The sequence below is a fragment of the Pimephales promelas genome, chromosome 14, assembly GCF_988280905.1.
Source record: "Pimephales promelas chromosome 14, fPimPro1.hap1.1, whole genome shotgun sequence".
In the NCBI taxonomy this organism is placed as follows: domain Eukaryota; kingdom Metazoa; phylum Chordata; class Actinopteri; order Cypriniformes; family Leuciscidae; genus Pimephales; species Pimephales promelas.
The window spans coordinates 3088027-3104766 of NC_142782.1; the positions used below are offsets into that span (position 1 = coordinate 3088027).

At 36.9% G+C, this 16740-nt stretch overlaps 1 protein-coding gene across 6 annotated transcripts in view; it reads left to right on the plus strand.

Annotated features, from left to right (window-relative positions):
- Window positions 1-16740, plus strand: part of cabin1 (calcineurin binding protein 1) — a 154608-nt gene continuing 137868 nt past the window's right edge. For 5 of the 6 annotated variants that reach the window (XM_089119272.1, XM_039675057.2, XM_039675058.2 and 2 more), the window contains exons 1-9: window positions 1-122; window positions 1098-1142; window positions 4056-4151; window positions 5699-5812; window positions 5932-6066; window positions 7642-7822; window positions 11669-11798; window positions 11880-12029; window positions 14790-15202. In XM_089119272.1, coding sequence (XP_088975398.1) covers window positions 1140-1142; window positions 4056-4151; window positions 5699-5812; window positions 5932-6066; window positions 7642-7822; window positions 11669-11798; window positions 11880-12029; window positions 14790-15202 — 1222 coding nt within the window. In that variant the 5' untranslated portion in view covers window positions 1-122; window positions 1098-1139. Of the gene's footprint in view, window positions 123-148; window positions 231-1097; window positions 1143-4055; window positions 4152-5698; window positions 5813-5931; window positions 6067-7641; window positions 7823-11668; window positions 11799-11879; window positions 12030-14789; window positions 15203-16740 lie in introns of those variants that run through there. The other variant, XM_089119273.1, reaches the window with a different exon arrangement.

Here is a 16740-nt window from a genome sequence, read left to right on the forward strand (position 1 = left end):
TCTATGGTTACGGCACGTCATTGGCTGTTTTCAGCCGCGCGTGCATGCACTCTCGTCCAATAGGAGCGCTCGACACTGCCTTGAGTGACTCTCCTCCGAGCAGAAGATCATGCGTGCAGCGGGTAAGCAAAAGCTCTCCATCAAAACAACATCCGTGCAAACACAATACACAACTTTACAACTGAACTCGCTGCTTAAATATCCTATACTCCCGAAGCATTAGGAACCTGGTGCGTTAAATAGAAATGCAGTAGCCTTTTAATGTCAGCTGTGCTTTTGCTGTTAGCATTGTTAGCATGTTGTTATTGAATGGGGTTTATAAACCGAGACAGTGCTATGTTATCAGAAACCCAACCATTGTGTGCGACACCAACGGCTTTTGGATGTTTTCGAAGCTTGTGAAGGATTTGCTTAAAGTTCTTGCGTGAAAATGAAATCTCTTCTGATTAATTTACAGGGGAAAGATGCTCCCTCAAGAACAAATTCTGTTTATTTGATTGTTATTGAGAGTTTATCATGTAACGTTACTGTCTGGGGAAATGGAAACATTGGTCCGTTTGGACAGACCCTTATCTTCTTGTCCCATTATTAAAAACACCGTGTACTAAAGGCATGAGGTGAATTATGAAAAGAAGATTGTGTTTATGCTGAGTTTACAGAGTCGTAGATACTATTTGCATGAAGTGTAAATGGCAAAAAATATAGTCTAGTTTATTCTGCGAGTAGGGGCACTTACAGCCACACAAAATTTGTAAATGTAGTCATATGCTATTTGTACTGTGTGTACATTTTCTGAAATTGAGTGTTACACAGATTGTCTCCACAGTCTGTACTTGTTGATGCTACACTGGATCTTAATGTGTTGAGAAATGATGATATTACAACTTATGCTATTACATGTCAGTATTTGTTTATTTAGTCTGCTTACGTTACTTATTTGTGAAAAAAGTAAGACAGTATAATATTATAAACTAACACTGATGCAATTCATTCATTTTTTTTAGTAGCCGACTAGTTGTGTAATAATATGGGTTGGGGTCCTGATCCACTATTTATTTCATAATTGTTGTTTTTTTTGTAATGTTGCACCACAACAGATGCTGATGATCTGAGTGAATGATCCTTAATAGATAAGAAACATGGTAAGTCATTCTATATGTTTATGCTTGTATTAGGCTATCACATATGATTAGGGATGGGGCCGATCCGATCCAGTATCGGTATCGGGACCGATACCAGCGTAATTCACGTATCGGATTTTTCCGATCCAACCTGCGGAGAAATCCGATATTTATGATCCATGTCTGCGCTTTAACGTTGGCTGCTGAAATGACTCCAAAAGGGATTCCCCGGGGCTGCTAGTCTGCTAGCTGGCTGCAAACTGTGGAATGGATATCCTGAACGGAGGTGCAGCTCAATCATAGACTGTAAAAAATAGGGCTCAATGAGACACACAGACGCCCGCTCAAGAAATCCATTCCGCAGTTTGCAGCCAGCTAGCAGGATAGCATTGAGCTACCAACATGTTCGCTGTGTGGAAATCCTATGGTGGAAATACTTCACACTGGAAACACCGCAGCAGAGCAAGACAGCAAAATGCAATGTTTGCAAAGCCGTATAAATTAAACTATTTGTCTGTGATGCATGTTTGCAATTCGCAGTCCAGAAGAGAAAGAGAGAGAGATCTCTCACGCGGTGCCATAGCACGCACAACACGACAGCCCTGCTTAATGAGTGACGACAGAGAAAACATAGCCTGGTTACACTTTAGATCTGTGATATTAGTCTGATTTCCAAAGATTAAAGAATATATTGAGGTAAAAAAAAAAAACATTAAACAATAGCCGCATTCTGTGTAGCCAACTTCCTTCCCATCGCGGCGGTGCACTGTCATTTCTCCGTAAAACTCAAACTTTAAGACAGAATCAGCACGATCGGTAATTGTTGTAAAATGCCGTCTCTGCTGTTGCTAAATTGCGCGACGCTTTTAATAATAAAAAGAGCTATTAAAAGCACAACATTTGCGCAAGAGGGCGGCGCGCGCTCCGAAACAGACAAGCAAATTATACTTTGGGCTTCATATGCGCGTCTAAACGATCAAATGTAGCCTGCACAAAAATGTCAAAAAGACCGGCTTGGAGATTATCACTTAACTACGTTCATTTTAGACATAAACGGTTTATGGAAATAGTTGGGAGAAAATATGGTGCATCAGTAGACTATGAAATCCGCACTAGTTATTAAAGGGGCAGCAGTATAAATGTGACGATTGCGACATTACTGAGAATAAAACAACCAAAGGCAAAGAGAAAATCACTCACAGCTCTTGAATGAATAACTTCAGCTTTAATAAGCATAAATCTATCTATGATAAACTTTGCAGTGCTATTTTACTTTTGATTACTTTATTATAATTCTTTTTAGACGATATACCTGAATAATGTTAGTAGACCTTCCTGAAATTAAAGCACTGTGTAGGCCTGTATAATGCGTATATCTTTGTTTAATTGTCTATCTATTGTTTAATCTATTATATATATATATATATATATATATATATATATATTGACATAGGCTACATACGTACGTATTAGGGGTGTGCAAAGCAGCCGGTATTTGTATCTGTATTTGTATTTGTTCAGGGAGGAAAAGTATTTGTATTTGTATTTGTATTCGAGTAAAATTCAAAATAGGCATAAAAATCTTTAAAAATACTTTATAGTGTATGGATTCTTTAATTATATCCATTTTAATAATTATGGATATGCAATATTGGTTGATGTTTTTCTATAAATCCAGCAATGAACAAGAAAAAGTAATTGAAAAGAAAATAACAGTCATCCATTATCTCATGAACCATGGTTAAACCAACAACTAATAAAATACAATTGTGAACATTATGAACCCCAACACCACGGTGGAGGACGCTGTGCAGACAGAATAAGTTATATGGATAATTTATAGTGAGGAGGTTGATTATGAGCCTGACGCGAAGCCTGAAGGGTTTGTATTCGCTGCCTCGTTCCACATTACCCCGCTTATTATATGGCTACCTACCAAATAAATCAATAATTTGACTCAAAATATGGATATAAAAAGGAGTTTGTGGATTTAAAAAACGATTGTATCGCTTCCGCTAAAGAAGAAAAATAGTCCGTCTGTCTCTACGTTTAGAATCCATGGCAACGCTCTGTTTTTCATGGCAACGGTGTGTTAACTTATAAGCAGCGGCCTGTTATAATAACAGACCGCATTCAAGCCATATAAGAAACAAATAATTACCGTTACCGAGCTAACAGAGCTACGTAAACGGAGCGAAAATGAGAGCACCCGTCTACAGACGTCAATAATGGAATATACTCCCGATCAAACTCCGCTTCCCGAAAGTTATAAACTGCCTCCGGAACCTAGTTAAGGTACAAACATCTATTCAACAAAAATAGTGATGCAGTTAAGTGTTTTTTTCGCTCAGCCGAGCCCTCTGTTGCTGTGTGGAGCAGCCTGTGTCAGTCACCTCTTCCTGAACGTCACTCACTTAACTCGCGCACTGCGGTCTCGTGAGGAAAGCAGCTTTTTGATATAAAGTAGGCTAATTGTTGTTCCCGAATACAAATATATTTTTAAGTATTTGTTCGGAATAAGTATTCGTAAAAAACACATTATTTGTGCCTTTCCGAATACCGTATTCGGATTCGGCTCCACCCCTAGTACGTATCATCCTTGCTTGTAGAGAGGTGTTTATTTCAGCATCTTATAAAATCAACAATATTGATAAATAATGTTAAAGCAAACACAGGTCTGGTATCGGAAAAGTATCGGTATCGGCCGATATCCAAAGTCAGGTATCGGGATCGGATCGGAAGTGAAAAAATGTGGATCGGTGCATCCCTACATATGATCATTTCACCTGCTTCTGTCATGCGGTAGACCTCGCTGATACTCACTCACTCGCTCATACAAACTCACTCACACAAACACACTGACTCTCACGTACTCACTCATTGACTCGCTCACTGACACACTGAAACTCACTCAGTGTCTTCTGTCGATCACAGATCCGGATCGCTGCTCTGAATGCGGCGTCTCAGGCTGCGGATGAGTATGAAGACTCATTCAGAAGCACTAAGCCAAGTCAAACAAAGGAAGCCCAGGTGAGTCAGATGCTTTCAAAGGTTCATCCTAAGTGACTTTTATCTTTCTCTGGACCATTTTGTGTTGTGCTAAACCTGTAAAGCCTGACATATGAAATAATAATCAGAATGGAAGTTTCTTTCCATCTTAACAATTCTGGTATACTATAGTGAGTCTATGGAGCTCAAACTCAGCTCAATTTTATGCAGAGAAAAATGTGTAATTTGGTGCAGATGCTGATATTTCTAAGGCCAAAAAAAGATGAAATTCTGATGCTTGATTGTAAATCAATTAGATCTTTTTAATAAACTACTGACATAAAACGCAGATAAATATCAGTCGTCACTCTATATCTGCCAATAGAGGTCGACCGATTCATCGATCTTGCCGATATATCGGTACCGATAGTTGATTGGTGGAACTATCGTTATCGGCAAAAATCCAAACCGATAGTTTGTACGGGTTGCGTCTGTTGCTGACTCTATGGATTTATATGAAATGGTAACACTTTACAATAAGATTCAATTTTTAGCCTTTTACTAAGGTTAAGAAGTGTTGTGGAAGTATTATTCACTATTTGTTAATTTCAACATTTAGTAATACATTTTAAATTAAGTTTTAATTTTAATTTGATCTGTTATTACCTTAGCTAATGTACTATAAACTAACATGAACGATCAAGATACAATTGTATTGCTTAAATAATAATGCATGCAGTAAAACTGTATATTGAACAATGCATAGTTCATGAAAGCTGTATTACATCCTTGTTAACAAATGGGACTTACAAAGTGTTACCTATTAAATTTACAAATGTTCCTACGTTATAGCTAAAGAAACCTGTAATATTTTAATGTTTAAATTATTTTCTGTAGAGTTCGTTCTGTAGAAGTTCTCATTTTTATATATTTATTTAATTTAGCACATTTCAGTTCAGCACTGTTTTACTTGGAGTGTTATGTTTGTTTTTAATCCAGTATCAAATATCGGTTGAATAATCGGTTATCGGCATGCATGTTCAAACCCGAATATCGGTATCGGTAAAATCCAATATCGGTCGACATCTATCTGCCAATAATATGTCTCGGTAAGAAGATATTTAAGTGCTTAGTTTTATAATTGAAGCTCTGTAGTTTTTGAAACGTATAGTGCGATGGAATGCAATGAAGTTTGAGATTTGAGACTCACATTTGAACATTAATAAAAAAAACTTTTTTTTCCACTTTCTTCAGTCCAGTAAGTGTTCATCTTAGAATATAATTGCTACATTTACTTTATAATAATCAGTAAAGATTTTACAGCAAAAAGACACATGATCCACAATCTGAAGGTAGATGTTTGTACAATAATATTTAAAGGTCTTTTACTTGATAAAACAGTCTAAACTCCCAGTCAGACGACAGAAGACGTATGGTAGATCGTTTTTTCAGGAAAGTTTTGATCTTGTTGATCATTTAGAGACTGTAGAAATGTACGATCACATATGAGACTGCAGGCTTTATAGGATTAAGAAAAAATTAAATAGTTGAATCCAGTAAAACCATTTCCCTTCTCATGTGTATTGCAGGAGGCAGAAGCGTTTGCACTGTATCATAAAGCCCTGGATCTGCAGAAACATGACAAGATTGACGAGTCTGCCAAAGCCTACCATGACCTGCTCAAGACCCCACTGCTCAAAGAGGTTACCACGAGATCCAGAGGCTCTTTTCATTTGTGCTTGATTTGGACACCAGTGTTTGTATATTTTGCAAAGGCAGTTTTGTGACCAAATTGTGGTGACTGCTTTTTTTCCCGCACCAGGCCGTGGCGTCAGAAGATGAGAAAGTGGGACTGAAGCACCCCGGGCTGATGTTGAAGTACTCCACCTATAAAAACCTGGCCAGTCTTGCTGTGCTTAGAGATGATCTCGACACCGCCATGGACTACTATGTAAAAGTAAATACATGTTTGAACAAATCCTTAAGGTTTGGGTGCATAATTCAGTTTTTCTAGAACTACACTGTCGTTCTGTCACTTGCCCGTATACAGGCAACCTTACTTTACTATATTACTATTAAATCCTAATCTAGTCATGACAAACTATATATCATTGGAAAGGTCTAAGACTCCTAAATATATATTTTAGGTCTGTTTTTTTCTTACAAATTATGAATGAACAGTAATATATGAATTTATGACAAGAGTGCACCTCAAAAAAATCAACGTCATAACAGGAGTTTCTGACCTTTGTCACAAAAAGTCAACGCACACACTTTTAATAATTGAAACTTTGGTTTTTAGTGCTAAAATTTTACATAATTAGTATTTGTCAATAAAAAAAGATAAAATTATATTTTAAAAAGTAAGGTAAGAAGTCCTCTAAAATGTATAATATATTATATATATAATTTTTTTATTATTATTATATCACATATTTTAGTAGTTATCATAAATTAGGCATCATTTGAAAGCTTACGAACTCAGCTCGTAACCGTTTTGAAATTGGACGTTGTGTTACCATAGAAACTGTATTTTTTTATTAGGCCCCTCCCCTTTTGGGCATCATCTTTCATAAACCTTTTCTAATCTTGACAAAACACATATTGTCAGAAAGGTCTGAGTCTCAATGTTCCATATTTAGTGACAGAAGTGATATTTGGATAGAAATTTATTAATTTGTTGTGGCAAAATGCATCCAATTAAATTCAATGGAATTCAATGGCATCCGGTGGCTATTTTTGGTACTACTCCTAAACAAAATCTCATGGGAACTTCAATTTTTGTGATCTCAACTTCAAATTTGGAACACAACTTGGTTAGATAATATAGCTTTCATTTTATAGTAATTTTATAGTAAAACATATTTTGTAATATATATATATATATATATATATATATATATATATATATATCTCATATAAAAAATATATTAGTAAAGTATATTTGATTTATTGTAACTTATAACTTCCATAACTTTTTCATAGTTTAATTTTTTGAAGTGCTTTCAATTTAGTAATAATCTGCTGATTGTTTTCTTTAAAACAAGACCAAACTTAGGTCTATATTCCAAAGCATTCTTGAATTACAACCATTTAAGTTTGTATAGTGCATTTTAATGTCAATTATCAAAAAGGGGGGTGACGGGTAAAGGGTTAAAAAAGCTTTAAATTGTTGCAAGAGATTTCTATTTTAAATAAGCGCCATTAAATATGAATCAGTAGGTCTATCTTCAACTTTGATAATATTTGGCTTCAAATCATCATATTAGAATGATTTCTGAAGGATCATGTGACACTGAAGACTGGAGTAATGATGCTGAAAATACAGCTTTGATCACAGGAATTAATTGAATTTGACTATTCAAATAGAATTGCAATAAAATTTCATAACATTGGTGGATAGCCATGTAATAAATGTTGCTTTGTTGAGCAGAAGAGACTGCTTTCAGAAAGATAAAAAAACCTCCATGTGTTCTCTTTCTCTTTGGAGTCACACAGTTCATGTCAACTTGTCTTCTTGGGCTTCTCTTAGGCCGTCATGCTGGACTCCACAGATGTGAATATGTGGTTTAAAATGGGAAGGTTGGCCTTGAGGAAGATCAGCATGCCTTTGGCCCGTCATGCGTTTGAGGTGGGCTTACGCTGTAACCCGGACCACTGGCCCTGCCTGGACAGTCTCATCACGGTCCTCTATTCTCTCAGTGACTACAGCTGTGAGTCCAGAAACCTCTGCACAACATTCACACGCAATATTCCCATCATCACTGTTCGATATTTTGGTGTTTTGAATTTTAGGTCACAGCTATTGCAGTCATCACCTTGATCACACATCATGGCCATATTCCAGAATGACAATGTCAAGATTCATCTGAGAATTCATGAAGAATCAATTTCACACATTAATCGTGAGGATGAAACCAAAAATGTATGCACCTCTTAATGGAAATAATATTCCAACGTTTATTTCCATCAATATGTGAATCAGTTTTTGGTCTTGATTTTAAAAAGCAAGAGTCGAGCTCTCTGTAAAGCTCATCCAAAGCACTTTCAATGAATTTAAGATCTGGACTCAGAGGTGAAAATGATTCTTCATGCTCCTCACAACATAACCATTCCTTCACAGTCTGAGCCAGATGAATGTTGACATTGTCATCCTGGAAAATGAACATGAGGAGTCTTCCCACGAGCTTGTTTAATAAATGAAAAGCTACACACTCCATCAATTAGGGTTAGAAGAACTGTAGCCATACATATGACATGACAGAAACATAATAATCACTGCAATCCATTCATAGACGCTTAAGCATTTGCCTATTTAAAAGGACACCTAAAATGTTCCTAATATTGTTTTGGGAGTCCCCAATAACAGTTTTACATTCATGCAATGACAAAAACCACTTTTGTTATCTTATAATATGCATTTATTTTTACCTATTTTGCTCACCGACTCCCAAATGATTCGTTCAACGACTCATTTTTCCAAATCCCTCCTTCACGTGATGCTAATCGGCGGTGATTGGTCAGATGAACCAGTCAATTGTGTTTGTAAAGTAATCGTCAATAAAGGGCATAATGCAGGTTAGAGGACCCAACGAGTCAATGCATAGAAAAATAATTTAGGGACTAGATTTTCTTTAAAATATACTTATAAATACGCTACAGAAGCTTCTGGGGTCGTTTTTGAGAGAAAATTTTACTTCCGCGTCTGAAAATGCGCGTGACGCAATGAGTGGGAGAGGGGTCGATTCACACAATGGATCGAAATGACATTTCGGACGCTGAGGATTAATTCAAAGATTGAAATCAAGCTTCTTTGTGTTGCATAAACTCTTAACAAAAAATGACCCCATTGTAAAAACAAACATTTAGGTAAGATCAATGTAATTAAAAAATGTCTAAATATTTATATATCTATATCTATCTTAAACATAAAATAACCTGATCCTGTTTGATCAAGCTGTGCGACTGTTCTGACTTGTCCAATTTCCAGCATCAATTTTGCATCTTGCGTCAAAATCCTGTCTATTCATTGTATGCATTTAGTGTATAGTGTACCTAAAATAAAAAGACTTTTATATAGTTTGTGGCTCTTAATTTCTTTGTATTAATTAACCACTAGTAAATTTATGTCCTGTTCTTTTTTTTTTTTAAATAAATATAGGATTTGTATTACATCCATATTCATTATAGTTTAATCGAGAATCAAATTAGGAATCGATAATCAAAATCGAAAATCGAATTGAGAATCGAAATCGAATCGACTTGAACATGTGAATCGATACCCAGCCCTACTGAGGAAATACTCGTATGCTAAAGAGAGCAGGGACAGGCCAGGATAATGTCAGACAGAATGGTCCGAGACAAACTGAGTTGTGGTGTGAGGAGATCCAGTGGAGAACAGAACAGGACAGGTGCCTTTAGGTGAGAGACGTGCTTATATATATACACGCTCGCTAATGATATACACTGTGCTCACAATACTGTACAGATTATTATGATCCTACAACAGGCCAGCAGACATTAGTATGTTTAGGGTAGATTTATACTATTAAATGTATAAAAACTATATTTGAGTATATTTCTATTGTATTAAAAGCATACAGGTACATTTTTAATAGATATTTTTCACCTGGGTTATAACATAAGCAGAAAATTAAAGATTTGAGTATTTAAACAACCAATTTTGTTTTTCAATTACAAGTTGCCTCTATTTAGGGCATGAATAAGGCTGCATTTACACTGCAGGTCTTGATGCCCAAATCCGATTTTCTGACTATATCCGATTTTTTTGACGACCTGTTTACATCATCTTTTAAAAGTGACCCATATCCGATTTTTGCATTCACACTATACACTAATGGATGCAGATGCAAATAAAATTATCCAGTGTTTTCTTTCCACAATATTTCAATAAGTCATCAAAACATTGGTCTCGTACGGCGGAGAAAAAAAGAGGAGGCTCTAGCCACGAGCACTTAAAACGATGCCTCATATCTCATGAAATGTCTTCAAAAACGGATTTATTTCTGTAACAATCCTGCATTTTCGCCTGCACTCTTCACCCCAAACACTCAAAAGACATGAAACCTCCGCATTGCTCCACTGTGTGTATCCTTTCTTCCATCGCGCCTATAATCGCGCACTTTTTAATGACGTACGACTCGCATTACCGGGGAATATCCGATTTGTCTGCTTACATGGCACACGCAAATGCACGTATCCGATTCATATCCGATTTATTACCACATATGATGAGGCCTGAATCCGATCTGAGAAAATCAGAATCCATGCATTTTTTTCCTGCTTGCACGTTCACTGTTCAAATCCGATCTGTGCCACATGAGAGGAAAAAATCGGATTTGGGTCACTTGAACCATGCAGTGTAAACGAGGCCCTTATCACACTATTTGATGCCATTGGTATAGTATACGACGATCAATATTCTTGCTTCGGTATCCCATGTTGAACTGGGATGATAATCATTTGATGTGAAGTGAACTCTACACACGAACGCATTTTCCGAAGCCGATGCGGAAGAGAAATCCCGTCTCTTCACCTCCACAAACCGCACCAGGAACGAAAGATGGGCTATAGCACCGTCCCTTTTCTTGTAATGGAAACTTGTGGACTCGATCTTGAAGTCCTGACAGGCCGGAGTTTTTGCAACCTCCACAAACACAATAATTTACCATGACGATAATAAATTAAAATACAAAAAGTACCGAAAGCACTCCCCTCTCACTGAATACCAGCCGACTCTGCACTGAGCCTTAGCTGAGGCTTCCTAATGTGATGTAAAATGACGCGATGTTGGGAAAAAAAGCCGTTTTTTCGAGCAGTCCAAGAAACGCTCACTTTGCCCTTATGTAGTTTTAAAACATTTTAAATCCTGCATTAACTTTTCATATGGTATTTTCATGTAAGGTTATCTATAAATTTCGATTTTAGTTTTTTTTTAACCTGCAATATGCTCATTAAATGACACGAACACAGCACAAGGTTGGGCTATACTTGTGTGGTATAGTAATATAAACTCTAGCCACTGATTCTTCACATGCTCGTCCCTGGGCAGTGAAAAAAAGGTCGCTTTTGATTCGCACTTCAGAACACAGCGTCTTGTTGTCGACATTGTCGGCCAATTTGATCATTATTCGTCTTGACGTCACAACGAAAAAGAAAATGACTCGTTAAATTGACTCGGAGTCGACTCGTACTTTTGAGAGACAATAACTTTTTTTACGGTGAACTTTCATATATATAAAACTTTGCAGGATGTTTTTGTTCACTTGGATCTATGTTACACACTACATGAAAGGTAATTTTCAAAATTCCCTAATTCCCCTTTAAATCCAAACAGTGACTTTTTTTTTGGGCCGGGCAGTGTGTATTGCAGTTGCACAAAATATAGCAATGTTGTTTTTTCTCTGAATATTGTGTAGCCCTAATTTATGTAATGGGGAAAACACTTCTAAAGCCAAGGCTACTGAGCAAGTTGTGAATGCTGTTTCATGTTGGTTTCCTGCCTCAGTAGCTGATGTTCTTGTCTGTCTGTCCCGCAGGCTGTTTGTACTACATCTGTAAGGCTCTGGAGAAGGACATAGGCTACAGTAAGGGCCGAGTGCTCAAAGAGAAGATCTTTGAAGAGCAGCCCTGCCTCAGACGAGACTCGATGAAGATGTTCTCCAAGCTGTATGCACCTTTTGCTAATTATGTGGTCCTGTTGAAGAATAAGCTTGTTTGAGTCTGTATCTGTGTGTGTTTTGGCTGCAGGGATGTGTCAGTGCAGTATGTGGATGTAGATGAGGATGAAGCTCACAGCATTGTGGAGGAAGCGCTGGAACTGAGACGACAGAGACAGGCTAAATTCACACGGCACCCGGTGGCTGACCTGCAACTGGTTCAGCCCATCAAATACTTCACGTGAGTCCATGCCACGATTAATCCACAGACTGCTGAATCACTTAATTGAATCACTTTTTTATCATAATACACAATAAAACTATCCTATTTATGTAATTTATTTATGTCTATGGACTTTTTCATTGTTTTCCTCCCTATGAGAACATGATGTTTTCAGGGCTTGACATTAACACCCGTCAAATCACCGCAGTGTTATGTAACACAGTCACTCCTACTAGCCAATTTGGTGGGTCAAAAATTGTATATAATATAGTGCTGGGCAGCGATTAATCGCATCCAAAATAAAAGTTTGTGTTTACATAATACATGTGTGTGTACTGCACATAATTATTTTATATTTATAAATTCAAACACATGCATGTATATATTTAATAAAATGTGTTATATGTATAATTTATATATAAAATATAAATGTTTATGTGTAGTATAAATATACATGCAATATATACATGCACATTTTTCTTAAATATATACATGCATGTGTGTGTGTTTATATATACAAAATAATTATACGCAGTACACACACATGTATTATGTAAACACAAACTTTTATTTTGGATGCGATTAATCATTGCCCAGCACTAATATAATATATACATTTTTCAATTGTAGTCTTTTGTAAAGGCATCTGAAATAATAAATTATGTGCAATGTAGTGCTGTCAAAAATATAGATTTTTTTTTATGCATATTGATTTGAAACTGAAATATCTGAGATGATTCCAATACTCATTTTCCGCAAAACAGACACACGATACCAGCTGCGCTTTCACGTTTTCTCTCTTACATCTCTCCGACAGCGAGTTGCACACCAACCTTGCCTCACTCACTCGATTCATTTGCTGTGGATGAATATTGGTGTTACAGGGCTTGAATTTCAGCATGGAATTGCACGTATTTTACTCATTCCAGCAGATTTTGTGCTCTAACACACAAAGCGCGCACATAAACTCGGCTCTCAGTAATAAACTGAGTTCTTTTTTACTGCTTTTTGCACTAAAACAATCAAATACACTCAAAATAATGTCAAAATGCCAGTCTTCATGAGTATTCACGTAAACTTGTAACGTCAGGGTAACACTTTATTTGAAGGGGTGTGCATAAGACTGACATGACACTGTCATAAACTTGACATAACACCTGTCATGAACATGGAGTCTTTATGAATGTTTATGACTGTTTGCATTAAAAGTGTCATAATTTACCGAATGACACTTAATGACAAGTTGACATTGTTTAAAATGTCTTTGTTATGACAACTTGACATTAACCAAGAAATCATAACCTCTCAACCTGTCACAAATATGCCATAACAAGTCTAATTATCAAACTTAAAGAAGTTATTTAGCTTTGTGTTAACATTACATTACCCTATCATATGTTATGGTTGGTTTTAACTTTGGTTGTCATGACACCATTATAACTGTGACATAAATATTTTACTTGTCCTCAAGTAAAGTGGAACACATTGTACTAGTTATAAAGATGGCGTTAAGGGTTAAAATGCTTTAACAACAGTGTCATTTATATTTCCCCTTACCTCAAGTAAAGTGGAACACATTGGACTAGTTATAATTTCTTGGTTAATGTCAGGTTGTCATAACAAAGACATTTCTATCTTTGTTAATGTCAAGTTGTCATAACAAAGACATTTTAAACAATGTCAACTTTGCATTGAAAGTGTCATAATTTACCGAATGACACTTAATGACAACAGTCATAAACATTCATAAAGACTCCATCATGTTCATGACAGGTGTTATGTCATGTTTATGACAGTGTCATGTCAGTCTTATGCACACCCCTTCAAATAAAGTGTTACCAAAGTCAATAATGTTTTTAACAGTTGAGCGCATGTGTAAACGCAGGTCTTAAAGTGACAGCAGCCTAATATTCTTACTGCCAAATTATGAGATAATATTAAAAATATCCATTGGACAGTTTTTGGTAACGCTTCCTTTTACAGTCCAGTTACCCATGTAAATACTATGTACTTATTTTAGTAACTACAATTACTGGGTAATAACTAGTACTAACCCTGAACCTACCCCTGTTCCACGTACTTACCTTAAATTAGCCAGTACTTTCTAGGTAAATACACTGTAAGTACTGTACTGTAAAAGGAAGCGTTACCCAGTTTTTCCTGTTGTATCAATGTCAAAATTGTGGCCAGTGAAATTGCTGAATGAATGATGTAAACAGTTGTGCTGCAAAAACGTACTGACCCTAAACTTTTGAACAGTTGTTTGTATCGCCCACCACTAGTTACAGCTCGAAACGCATTCTTCAGTTGTTTTATTTGATTTTATTTAAAAATATTAGGGCTGTGCAAAAATTAATTGCGATTAATCGCATCCAAAATAAAAGTCTGTGTTTACATAATATATTTGTGTGTGCTGTTTATAATTATGTTGTATATATAAATACACACACATGCATGTATATATTTAAGAAAATGTGTTATTCATATATAAAATATTTATATTTATATAATATAGATTATGTATTTATAAATATATAAAGAATTTAAGCGCAAATAATTCTTAAATATATACATGCATGCATAGGTATTTATATATACAAAATAATTATATACAGCACACACAAATATATTATGTAAACACAGACTTTTATTTTGGATGCGATTAATCGCAATTAACTTTTGCACAGCCCTAAAAAATATATATTCTTCTCTACTCAAAAAAGGCCGCTGACGCACTTAATTATTATTTCTCTGTGTGATGTATTGTTATCCGTGTAGATGGAAGAGTGTGGGGGAGAGTTTCCTGGCCATGTACAAACACCAGAACGCTTGCCTGGTCCCACGGCCTGACTTTGGCCGCCGAATTGATTTGTCAATGTACCGTGACCCGGAGTGCCTCCTGCAAATGCCCACCAGCACACCCGTGCCCACCCCTGCTGCTCCAGACCCTCCTCAGCCTCCCATCATCGTCATTGTACCTCAAGCCCCCCCTGCCCCTCCTCCTGTTCCCAACAGCCCCATCTCCAGCCAACCCCCGTGCACCGAACAGCTCGTCCCACCGCTGGCTGACCCCATCGCTCCTTCAGGAGTACCACAGAGCCAGAGCATTATCGAGATCAGCACAACCACGATCACCACTACTGTTGCCAATGGAGCGGAGGATGCTGCTCTTACCACGGTTACTACTGCGGGTTAGTACAAACCCACTGTCCTGCAGAGTTTAACTCCAACCCTAAACAAACACACCTACCTGTGAGTTTCTACTGATCCTGAAGACCTTGATTAGCTTGCTCAGGTGTGATGATTAGGGTTGGGAGTAAACTCTGCAGGACAGTGGCCCTCCTGGACCGAGCATGCATAAATGCATACATGATGCATGAACATATGAAGAGTTCAGATGCAAAAGCCTCTAAATGCCATTTGAAATTTTCTTCTTTAATGATGATTTTTATCAAACTTGTATAATTAAGTTCAGTAATTTCACTTAAATTGCATTGAGGATTACCTATTAATTATCATTTAAGTGAAATTACTGAACTTGAACATATAAGCTTGATAAAAATGATCATTAAAGAAGAAAATTTCAAATGGCACTTAGAGGCTTTTGCATCTGAACTCTTCATATACAGTCTGGGATTGAAATTAACACCACCAACCCGCCAAATGGGGGTAAAAATCAACTGTGGCGGGGAACGCTGTCAAATCACGAGCCAATTTGGCGTGTTATTTTCCTGGGGAATTTGTGTAAACCAAATCTGTGCAGATTAAGCGCAAATACTAGCCTGACTTCGTCATATTCTAGTGAGAATATAAGTCTGCAACTCCTCAGTTGGGCTTTGATTATGAGGCGTGTCGTAACCGAACCAGGAAAAAAACCCCTCTGCACTCAATTGGATAGTCGGTAAACCTACAACCAATCAGAGCAACGCAGTAAGTCAACTCCTTTGCATAGCGCAGTTTTCAACTGCAGAACTTACTTATTTTAGATTAGAGGTTAAATAACGATTGTTGCTTCTTTTACTTACTTCTCCATGAGGGCCACCAAAGGAGAAACCACAACAACAAACTACACTTTTGCCGAATCATGCAGGAAGGACGCCAAAAATATCTTTCGATTTATCTGATTTATTTTTATTTAAAATGAATGCGCTGACGATTTATTTTAACAAAAGACGCGATAGCGGAATCTATACATCTCAATTCTCCAGCTTCCGTCATCTCTGAGGGAAACCAGTTAGCGCTCTTTGATAACGTGATGATTACGTCCCTGCAGATCACCTGTCCATCATCGTATAAAGCCCGCCCTGGCAATTTGATTGGCCCGAACGTTTCTTGTCTGATCATAATTACTCCTCAGTGGATCGAGTCCAGACCGAACTTCCCGACCAAAAAATGTTGTGGGCGGAGTTCGGGCTGGCATCCAGGCTACGCAAATACTGAACTCGTGAGTCACCATGATATATTAAATACAGCGTATTTCGCATATTTGGCTTACGTGAACATGCACTTGACTACAGCATGGTGCGCTTATTCATGTGCATTAAAGCAATAGTGAAGATTTAAAAGCATTTACAGTGTTATTTTTCAACATCCTACATTTTTTGGATGTTCATTGCACTAAAACACATTTTTGGTGATGAGGAGATTTTGTTTAAAGAAGAAATGAATTTATGAAATCCGAATTTTATAATATGTATGTTGTGTCAGCTGTGACGGTTAATCTGGTTCA